Source organism: Typopeltis vanoorti, chromosome 23, assembly GCF_054136105.1.
Source record: "Typopeltis vanoorti isolate ZY-2024b chromosome 23, IOZ_Tvanoo_1.0, whole genome shotgun sequence".
NCBI lineage: Eukaryota > Metazoa > Arthropoda > Arachnida > Uropygi > Thelyphonidae > Typopeltis > Typopeltis vanoorti.
Window position 1 is genome coordinate 3,095,991 of NC_143571.1, and position 12,372 is coordinate 3,108,362.

Sequence of the window (12,372 nt, forward strand, 5' to 3'; positions counted from 1 at the left end):
TAAAATTATGGAAAAATTACGTGCTTAATGTATATTTATGTATTACTTAGGTTATGTATGTATGTACTGAAAATATTTACATGATATGAAACATGTTATAAAAGTTTTAGACTGTTAAATTCTGATGAATATCATATTACTGTAGCTATAGCAAACACATAATCAAATTTTCAACAAATTCATATAAAATATATGAATTTTTTAATTATTTTCGGAAATCACTGTATTAGGACGGAACTCAGCTTTGACTAAGTAAACGTCAATCACTGTTACCACGTGGTGCTTCGGCATTTCCATCCAGTGTGCGGCAACTGTTTTGATGAGATCCCGCCATCTTGGGAGGAAAGTGTTCGATGAAAGCGTGAATATTTCTCCCATCCATTTAAAAATTGACAGTTAGCATTTGGGAACTTTGCCTTTTTAAATCAGAGTGGTAAAAGAGAAAGAAATGAGTTTAGAAACGTTACTGGAAGCAGCGAAATATTTGGAGTACAGATCAGAGGCTAAAGCACGTGGTAAGCCAATTTGCTCTGCCTACTCGCTGCTTTGCGGTATCACGGCAACGCTGGGGGTGTCGTTGAAAGTGTTGTTTGGCTTTCTTTGACGTTTCCTGCTCTGTTAGGAAATGGTTGAGACATTTAGAAAACGTTTATTATAGATCAAGAATTCCTTAATACATTCTTATGATCAAATTTATATTATTTATGGCTTGAGAGTTTTGTTTGCTATTTTTTTTTTTTGTTTTAGTTTGCAATTGTGTAGGCGTAAACATTTGCTATAACACGAGATTCAGCGTGCATGTGCATATGTATACACAAATACAGTATACACTGTATGTTCTTTACCCTGGTTGCCTCGTATTTGGAGGGTTTTTTTTTTTTTGGTGGGGGGAATCTTGGAAAGGGATCAAATACTACAATTAACACGCTGTAGTTATTATTTATTCAATTGCGAATTTCATATTCCTTGAAATTTTGTGATTTTTTTAAAATTCCTTTTCAATATAAATTGAAATGAAAAATTTTGGACAAATTGCTATCTGTTTAAACTTAAAGGGAACACTTAACTTTTTAAAATAACATCAGTGTTCATGGAGCTATTATCCACTATTTATATATGGATTAAATTATCGTCGTGGTTTACTTTGGTATATTTGTTAATAATTTCGCTGTATAACTTATTATCAGTATGGATATTTCCTGAAATATCAAAAACTTCATTGAGTGTACGCTCATTTTTATTATACAATTTATGTATGTGCGTGTGTGTGTATATATATATTTGCGTACCGAAATCGACGAGTTTTAAAGCGCTGTTTTTGTGTATTATCGTTTCTCATTCGTAGTTTTAACCTATTTGTTAAAATGTTTGATTTAGTTTGTATTTAATTTGTGAATAAAGAAGATTATTTAAAAATTCAAGACGATTTGTAAACGTTTGCTAAATAAAGATATAAATGATTGGATAAAAGCTTAACTTAGCCTTCTGTTCATTCCGTTATTAGTTCAAACTCTACTGAAAGTTATTTGTCTGCTGTTGTAGTGGATTGTAATAGTAATTGTGCAAAGTTTATTTTGTACGAATTCCATTACTACCAGCTATTATTGTGATCTTAATTTCCTGTCTTCTCTTTAAAAGTATTGTTTTTTTAGTTAAAATTAATTCGTTTCGTGTTATTCAGCCACTATTCTTTCACATGTAGTTACAGATTCATTGCTGCTTTTTTATTTATTTATTTTTTATAATAAGTACAATTTCCTAGAATGATATTTCGAAATAGTAATATCAATACAATAAATATTAGCAGATATGGATTGGGTCCTGTACCCTGTACACTGTTTGTCTGTTATTTGTATATATTTGGATAGTTTAAATGTACGGTGTGCCTAATTTCAATAAGGGTCATATTTTTTTAAAGTCAAATCTTGAAGAATTGAACGAGAAGAAGTTTCCAGATTTAAAACCGTGATTATTTTGCAAAGAATTGGGAGATCGTCATATCTCGTGTTTGGTTACTACATGATTCACTATTAATAAATGTAGTATAAAAGTAGTTGTATTAAGCGTGTGAAAACTACGTATACAGTAAAATTTCTACAAGTTTGTATTTTACAAAAAAATTAATTCCAATGATGTGCTTTAGGCAAAATTTATATAAATAAAGCGTTTGCAATCGCAATAAACAATTCACATAACATATCATTTAAGATGAGAATTAATTATTCAGTAAATTGTTTGCAGAGATGTCAAAGTACATGCCCAGAACCTCATATTATAAGTAATATATATAGGAATAGGCTTTGTTTGTAATTTTAGTCATGTTTTTTGAAGGATTGTAAACACCTTCAGTACAGTTTCACCTATTGCTGCACATTTGATTTCTTGTCATGATTTTGTAGATGGTTTAAAATTATTTTAATTTGAATGTAAAAAGAATAAATTATTAATATCCTCAGATTATTGAAATTCTTTCCATAACAATGTTGATGCATAATATATTTTAATGAAAGCAGACCAGTTATGTTTCATATGTATACACGTGTATGCCGAAATATTATCAATCTGCTATCAGGAAATATAGTCCCTCTAGGATGGTAACAGCATAAACTCCAAATTAACATGTTTTGAATATTTAAAGCTAGTACAACTGGCTTTAGATATTCAAATATTACAAATATTGAGATGCCACTAAGAAATAGTAGCATCTCCATAGTTCAAAGAAAGTAAATGACTTGGATATATGAAAAGAATAGAAATATGCAGATATGCTAAGGGAATAATTAAATTCTGACAAATATGTGCATAATTAAATTGTTATATATATTAGTATTTAAAAGTTTTTTTTTATTATTACTGTATTTGATTAGTTTGGCTCATATGGAGGTTTTCTTATATCAGACTTTCGAAATTTGTAATTGTCATATTGAAATAGGGAAACATAAATTATTTAATCAGAAGAATATTGCATATAAGAATTAAATGCTTTTGTTTATGTTTACACCTAATAAAATCCGTGATAAATTCAAAATGGGGGAGGTGATTTCCTTTCTCACAGCAAATCAGATCAAGAAATAATTGTAGTTTTAGATTATATAGCCATTATAATAGTTTATTTCAAATTAAAATTATGCGGTAAATAATATTAATAATCAATTGAAATAAATGTATTAAGAAATTACTCATCCCACCTTAAGCATCTGTCATCACCTATCTCCCAATGGGGAGGGGGGGGGGGAATTTGCTACAAAACAAATGGATTCACAAAAAAAAAAAAAAAATGCATATTTTCCATTATTAGTTTCCAGATGAAATTGAAGGTTAACATTGAACTTATCAGTCTCTCTTTGGCTTTATGCTTGCATTGAAAAAAAAAAAAAAAGGTAATTTGATAAGCAAAATTCACTTCATAAAGCTTGGTATAGTAATAATCTTTAGAATTCCTTTTACATCTTGGTTTATTACTATCCCTTTCTTGCCAATTACAGCATGAAAATTAAACAAAAAAACATGAGATTATATAGCTATATCTGTGTGTGTGTGTGTACACACACACACACACACACACACACACACAGAGATAAATAATTTGCTTTTATTCCATTGAGTGTTATACATGTATCAAAGGGACAAAGTCTAGTTGACCTTAAATCATTAATATTCGCTTTGACAACTGATCTGTGTTAAGTTACAGTAGCCATTTTCTGTAGACTGCTAGACAAGGCCTCCCCAAAGCCCTCCATATATATATTTGTGTGTATATGATTTTCTTAAGGTCATGGGGGAAAGAATATCTGAGGTCTCATCCCCCCAAGATGGATTAATTTAAATTCTTTTTTCTTTTTTTTTTCTTTTTTTACATTATCTACTAATACACTACAAACTAAAAAAAAAAAAAAAATCAGCTAACGCCTTTTTATTCCCGTATATGGGAGTAGGCGAGGCCATTTAGCCACACTACAAACTAATAATAGAAATTCAGTATACAAGGATAAAATTTTCTTAAGGACAATGAAAAATCAATTGGCACTTCTTTTCTCTCCCCTTGCTTGCTTTTATATATATATATACACGTTCAGGAACATTGACTCGGTTGTTATGATCTATTTTAATAAAAAGATTTAATGACTAAAACTGAGAATAATAGTAAGGCTTTATTGAAATAAAAACACAGTTTTGGCTTTTGTGTGATATATTTGTTTATTTTTTTCTCATAATTTGGAGACTAAACATGAAACTTTTTTTTAAAGCCATTTCAGTCCTCCAAGAAGCAGGGAAAGTAGTCTCTCGCTAAATGATGAAAATTCATCTCCCACCTAAAGACAATTGCAAACATCCATGCCATGCCCACTGTAGGATTTAAGCCTGCACCATGTTGGTTGGAAAGTCAACATGCTAACCAAGCTCCTATAAACCACCTACAGCAGTCCCTAGACCTGCCTGATATGCACTGGGCAAGCCTAGGGACTGTTGGTTTATAGAGAAGCAGATAAAGATGCCAATTTGTGTGGTCTGAAGGTTGTCAAAAGATTTTTTTTTTTTACTTTTCAGGCTTGCTTTTATTATTATTATTATTATTATTCAGGCCTCCAAGGAGTCAAAAGACTCATCGAGGGAGGTCCTTCCTAAGACATAAAGTCTGTAAAGACTCATCGAGGGGAGGCCCCCCCCCTGAGAAACACAAAGTCTATCATACCACTCTTTAAACTCACTGACCGTTCTTGCTCCCACCACTCCATCAGGCAATGCATTCCACGGCTCAACCACCCTCCACACAAAGAAACCACTCCTTACCCTCTTGCTCACAGTTTCCTTTTGTAACTTCCAGGGATGGCCTCTTGTCATCACTCCTTCCTGCTGTTCAACCAAGCGAAAGAACTCCCCAGTGTCAACCCTGTAACCACCTCTCAACAGTTTAAGTCTCAATCATATCACCTCTCCTTCTTCTATCCACCAAACTCTGCAGTCCACATTCTCTCAGCCGATCCTCATAACTATGCTTGTACAGTCCTGAAACCATCTTTGTCATCCGTCTTTGTATCCTTTCCACAGTTAATTTATCCCCTTCAAATCCTGGGGACCAAATCTGAGAACAATAGTCCAAGTGTGGTCTGATCAGAGACTTATACAACGGAATGATAACCCTCTTATCTCTGCAGGTCAGTGTCCTTCTCATAATAGCAGCAATTCTCTGTGTTACCTTCACCACCTTTGCAATATGTCCCCTAAACTTCAGGTTTCTATCAATCATCAACCCCAGATCTCTTGTCTCCCCTACTTCCTCCAGTATAACTCCTCCCATAGAGTATGCAGCATCCCATCGATATTTCCCAAACCTCAAGACCTTACATTTTGCTGCATTAAACTGTGACCCCCATTCATTTGCCCATCATCTATCTAGCTTATTTAAATCCTCTTGCAGGGCTACCACATCTGCACTATTACTAATAATCCTTCCCAGTTTAGCATCATCTGCAAACAACTGAATATCCCCCTGCAATCCACTGGCTATGTCATTGATATAAAGGTTAAACAATATAGGTCCTAGTACTGAGCCCTGTGGGACCCCACTTGTAACCCTCTGCCTCCTGGAAACTGCTCCACCATACACAACTCTCTGATACCTAACAGACAGCCAATCCTGAATGCAGTTGACCAATCTGACATCCAGAACCATGTGCTGCAACTTAAATATCAGCTTATCATGTGGCACCCTGTCAAATGCCTTTGCCAAGTCTAAGAAAATTGCAGTATATGCCTTTCCCTCATCTAATGTTCTTGTAACTTTATTATAAAAGGCTAGCATATTGCTAAAACAAGAACGTCCTTTCACAAATCCATGTTGATTCTCACAGATAACATTACCCTCATCTGCCCAATGCTGTATACGGTCCCTCACTACTTTCTCCAAGATCTTAACAACTACTGATGACACACAGACTGGCCTATAATTAGACACTTCCAGTCTGTTACCACCCTTATGCAATGGCACTATCTTACCTTCCTTCCATTCCCTGGGCACCTTTGCCAAAGCTAGACTTTCATTGAAAAGCCACGTTAAAGGCACTGTCAATTCCCTAGCACATTCTCTCAAAAATCGTGGTGAAATACCTTCTAGTCCCACAGCTTTACTGACATCCAGAGTACTCAGTATCTGAAACACACTCTCCTCCTGTACCTCCAGACCTTGAACCAATCCTATCCCTCTAGCATTAAAACTGACTCCTCTAGGATGAAATACTCCAATAAAGTGTTCATTGAACAATTCCACTATGTCCTCTGCATCAGTCACTCTATTCCCATTTTTATCCCACAATATCATTCTTCCACAGTCATTTCTCCTCCTGCTGGCCACATAGCTAAAAAATTCCCTAGGATTTTCTTTGGATCTTAGGGCCAATCTCCTCTCATATTCCAGTTTCGCTTTCCTTACCACACTAGTCACTCTTCTGGCCTGTGTCTTATATTCCTCATGCATCTCTTCACCTGTCTCCTTATATCTCTTCCATAGCCTCTTTGTCATGTGCAATTCCTGTTTAATATTGTTTGTCATCCACTTTACTTTTGATAAATCTACTGTAGCTCGTTTTTGGGGGGATTTGAAGTGTTCATATTTTTCTGATTTCTCATAAGGAAATATTGTGTATGTTGATAAGTTCAGTATGGAGGGTACTATTTATCAGAAGAAATTAATTTTACCCTGTTGACAAAAGGTTTTTATACTGACATACTGTTGGGACGAATAGTGGTATTACCATTGGTGAATGTAGTTGTGTGTGTGTCTGTCTGTCTAGGCTTTGGTAAATAGAAAGCCAAGGATCTATCAAATTTATGTATATTTTTGTAAAGTGAATTGGATTCCTTCGGGTGTTGGTTCTTTAGATGTTAGAAAGGTGTTGAGACTATCAGAGCCATTTGGCCAAGTCGAGAACACATCATCCACACACACTACTGTTTTGACTATTCTGTATAGATTGTGTTTTCCATTTGGGAGAAAAAGCAGAGTGCATGGCTAGCAAAATAACTAGATAACAAAAGCAAAATAACTAGATTTCACGGTGAACTGAAATAAGGCTAAATTCATTGATGAACAAAGAGGAGACTTTAAACTGAACTTTATGTAAGTGTTGTGGAGAGTGATGTTTTTCTGTACTGTAGTAGGCAGTCTATGTGTGAAAAGGTGTTGCCAATATACTGAGGGAGCACTTTGACTACACACTGGGCTAATTTGTAGACAGTTAAATTAGTGCCATTCACAATTGGATGCAGTGGCATATTTTTGTTTGAGTTTTTGGCAGCCCATATAATATCTGAGGGTGCAGGATTCTGAAATTATATGGTTTTAATTTATTAGTAATCTCTTCATGCCATAATGTGGCATTTTTTGAGGAGCCTGTGTTGCAGGATCATAGTCTAAAAGATTATAGGTGGATCAATCCTTAAGCAGGGTGGTTATTTATGTGTGTAATCATGGTCATTTATAGTAGAATTATCCTTATCCACTATTGTAATTTTTTTTTTTTTTTTTTAGACAGCTCTGTCACTGTTATGATGTTGGTTATATTAAGTTTGATATTATTAGCAATATGGGTTGGAAAGCTATAAATCCCTTGCTCACTCTTGATCATAATTTATTTGTAGGTATATTTTTAGGTGCAGTTCTTTAATTGTGACTGTGCTTACTGTTTTGAGCATAGTAGAAGATGAGTTCACAGTAGTAGCGTCAAGTGATCATTGAGGCTTAGAAAGAGCTTTTTATCTGATTGGAAAATTTGTGAATGTGCCAATGGTCCACCATCTCAGGAGTTGTTGGTCAAGGTTTTGGAGAAGTTAGTTAAGGATAAAAATTCAGGAATGGGTAGAGTGGAATATGTATAGAGGTAGCATGGTTTTCTGATGGATATGTCAGTCTTCAGTAATTCATTTGTTTAATAAAGTGACAGCTGAATTGGAAAAAGGGAATGATCATGCAATTGTTGTTAGACTTGACAGGATACTGCATGGATATTGAAAGTCTTTTCACTTGGTTATACTATAAATTGAAGATGCCACCCAGTCATGAAGTGACTTCATTTGCAAACTTTGTTTGCTTATGCTTGGATAAAGGATGATACTGAGAATGTAATGTCTTGGCAACTTTAATTTATAGTATGTATAACCAAATGAAAAAACTTTCAACATCTGTCTCTAATCCACAGTATTTTAAAAATAATGTGCGACACCTTTTGGCTACTTGTATATGGAAATGTGACTTCTGTATTTACTTCAACCTTAGTATCATTTCTGGGTCTGGCTCCTGCTGATGAGACCTTAATAAAGGTCAAAACCAGTCTGGATAGTGGCCCTTCCCATAATGCATAGCATTATACATTTGTGTAAGGAGATGTTCGTAGTTATGGAATACTAAGGCAATTGATGACAAGTCATTAGCCTCTGTATACAAGTAACCCAGTCATGAAGTGACTTCACACGCAAACTTTGTTTGCTTAACACTTGGATAAAGGATGAAACAGAGAATATAATTTCTTGGCATCTTTACTGCATGGAACTTTACATTAATTAGAGCAAATGGAGATGGATATGAAGCTGATAACATGGATGGACAGCTGATAGATAGACATCAAAAAGTAGTTTCTTGGAGTAGATTACTCTCCATAGAAGGCAGGTGACTAGCAGTGTGCCACAAGATTCTGTACTTTTGCTGTTGTGTTTAATTTGTATATTAATGATATAGGAAATGACCTGAGAGGAAATATTCAATTGTTTTTTCATGATGCAAAATTGGATAGAGTAGTAGTTAAAGAAAATTATGTAGAGAACTTGGAAGATGATTTAAATACATTGATTTGGGAAAAGGAGAATGGTTGTCAGTTTATTGTAGCAAAGTGTAAGGTTATGTATTTTGGAATAAAACGATTACCAGCTGTTTACTACATTGATGGAACTGGGCTGCAGGAAATTGATGTGGCTAGAAATTTGAGGGTGCTGGTGGAGAGGGAGTTGAAGTTTGGATGGCATATGGCAAAGGTGGCTAAAATAGCTCACAGAACAGAGATTATAAGGTTACTCTTTCTAAAGCCTTAATATGGCCATATCTGGTTTGCTCTGTGTGCTGGATCTGGTCACCTTGGGTTTCTTGGAAATTTAGGTGGAGAGCACTTACCACCATATGTGGTGTCTGGAAGTGGACACCACATATGGTGTAGGTGCATATGTTCCTGTGAGAATCGATTAAAGATTTGTGGGTTGTAGAAATTTGATATCAGAGGGAAGGATATGATAGAGACATAAATTACTTGGTTTTATGGTATTGATTTAGTGAAAAATTTTTGGCACATGACTGGAGGGAGGAGCATGAACAAGGGGATTGTCCTTGAAATCGTGTAAGTGTAGTTAGTAAGGGCATGAAGATGAGTTTTTGCTTGGAGAGTGGTGAATGGGCTTGCCACAGTCACATTTTAAGTATCTCCTACAGTGTGTGTCTCTGGACTCCATGAACGTTCTGTGTATTAATGATAATAATTGTATAAGATCAGGTCTACTAATTCGTAGAGATTGGGTGCAGTGTTCATTATGCATGCCACCCTTGTTTTGCAGTGTGTAGAAGTGCATGCCTCTGTACTGCAAATTATGCATATTAATCTTTGTCTTAAAAAAAGTGCAGTTTAGCTTCACTCTCCAGTCAGTTTATGAACAGTGAAATATTTTTCATCTGACTCTTTACAGTATTATTTACAATTATGTTAAACAGTTATGGTCTAAGATGAATCCTGACACTATTTGTCAACCTCTTGCTCTGGGACTGATATGCCATGCATAACTTTAAATCATATTCTTGTTTAATCCTTTACCTAAGTTTAAGCAAATAAAGTTAGCTTACACTTAGTACATGTGAAGTATCTTCATAACAATGCCTACTTGTATATAGAGGTTGTTGACTTCACATCAATTGCCCTTAGTATCTCACAATGTAAAACACATTTCCTTTTATACTTGTATGTTGTTATGCATTATGCAAAAGGCCTGAGGTAAAGGATTAAAACAAGAATATAATTTCTTGCCAAGTATAATTTGCTTTGTAACCAAGTGGAAAAACTTTTTATAACATACAGCCAGCCTGGTTGGCCGAGTGGTTAGCATATCTGCTCTCCGGCCAAAATGCTGCGGGTTCGAATCCTGCCGTGAGCATGGATGCTTATGATTGTCTGTGAAAATACTAGTGGTGGTGGTCAGCAATAGATGGCGCTGGTGTAGAAGATGAAAGTAGTTGTAGTTGATGGATCTGAGTGGGTGCCCTCCCTCAATGAGTTTTTAGACTCCCTGGAGGTCTTATATAATAATAATAAACAATAATATACTCTATCATTCAGGTGTTAAAATCCAAAAATGTTTTCTCTCTTCATTTTAGCTTGTTTAATCTGTTATATGTGGTAATCTGTTTTTTGCAAGTCTAGAATATCATTATATTACTTACTTGTTCACCACATCCATCATTTTATTATAAAATAGTAATTAAATTGCTGAATCAAGATATTCCTTTAACAAATACACACTGGTCTCCACGGAGGATCTTTATCTATCATTTTGTATTCTAGTGGAAACTCAGTTTTTATTAAATACAATATAGAAATCGTCAAACATCCTATATTCTTTGAACTAAAATATTCACCTAAAGTATCAAGAGCTGTTTCTGTTTTCATGTTTATCATATGATCAAAAACATTAGACAATTACAACACATAATTAGGTTTTGCTGCATAAAACTAATACTTGATATTTCTTGGCGCTTATTCATTAGCTAAACAATACTTTAGGAAGAGGAGAAGGGAGTGCAGGTGATCACCCTACTGTAATAGGCTAAAAGTTCATTATACATATTGTACGTAGCACTTTTCAACAATGGAAGAAGGTGAATTGTAAACTAACATTATGTGTATTGGGTTTTATCCTTTATCCAAGTGTCAGCAAACAAAGTTTGCTCCTGAAGTACTTTCAGGACTGGGGCAACTCATGATAAAGGTGGTATAAGTTCTCATTACTTGCCTTAGTATCTCCCATAATGCAAAGCACATCTTCTTGTGGACATGTATAATGCTGTGCATTAAGGGCCACTCACTACCCAGACCAGTTTCAACCTTTATTGAAGTCTCATCAGTGAGAGCCAGACCCAGAGGTGGTGATACTAAGATGGAAGTAATGGAGAAGTCATATTTACCTATACAGAGTGTCAAACCCTATTATTAAAATTCTCTGGATTAGAGATAAGTTTATGGAAGTTTTTTTACTTGGCTATGCTACTAAATATTGGGTTTTATCCTTTATCCAAGTGTTAGTAAACAAAATTTACATCTGAAGTGCTTTCAGGACTGGGGCAACTCGTGGTGAAGGTGGTATAAGTTTTCATCACTTGCCTAATGCATAGCATTATACATCTCCACAAGGAGATGTGCTTTGCATTATGGGAGATACTAAGGGAAGTGATGAGTAGAGTGCTTTTGTGCGATGAGTCATTGGAGGTGTCACATAATAATAATAATACATCTCCTTGAGTTCATTCACTGATAAAACATTCATGACAGCCACTGTTGATCATTTCACCACTCCAAGCAAAAATTACAATCCTCACATCTTTGCCTAACTACCTTCTTTTACTCTTTCAGGGACGATTCTTTGCTCTCTCATGTATTGGAAAATTTCTGACCAGTCATCATTTTGGTAATTCACCTCTGGGTTCTCTCCATTTCCTTATCTTAAAGAATCGTACAAACATCAGTATGCAAAAAGTAGTTTTGTATCAACTTTGCATAAGAGTCACATTTATCTTTATCATTCTAATTTTAGTGTAAGTACTACCAAAGCAAGTACAACAGTTGCTCCTCAGCTGAGTTTTGAACTAATTCACAGTACTTACAGGCTCTTGTGCAAAGCTGAGAAGGCAAAACCTAAAAAAATATTTTTTTTAAAGTTTGCATGCTCTTGCAGGAGATAAAACTAGTTTCCATTAGTAAAACCCTACCACCTTCATTTGAGACTGGCTAACTCACCTTCAGTTTAAAAGTCCTGAAAAAGGTTCTTCATGCCCCTAGATGGGATTCCAGCCCAGGTCTTTCCATCTAGAGGGCTTTGTTGAAACTTTCATATCATACAGCGAAATACACATCACTGAAATATTTTTTATAATTGCTTCATAAAATTCACTAAAAGTATTTTCAGGATATCACAATTACTATTATTTTTATTATGTTTTTTGGTTCTGAAACTTCATTATCATCAAATTCCTGCCATTTACCCTCAAGGAGTGTACAGATATGATAGTACTACATGAAAAATTTACATCATTACTAACTACTAACTTCCTATCTGCAATTTTCCTCC

The 12,372-nt window shown here is 34.9% G+C and overlaps 1 protein-coding gene across 1 annotated transcript in view; it reads left to right on the forward strand.

Moving 5' to 3' along the window:
• Positions 1-448: 448 nt before the first annotated feature.
• LOC150093575 (uncharacterized) overlaps positions 449-12,372 on the forward strand; it is a gene marked incomplete at its 3' end in the record, with an annotated part of 193,752 nt that continues 181,828 nt past the window's right edge. The window contains exon 1 of the mRNA XM_090413224.1: positions 449-515. Within this exon, the coding sequence (XP_090269350.1) occupies positions 449-515 (67 nt within the window). The remainder of the gene's footprint in view (positions 516-12,372) is intronic.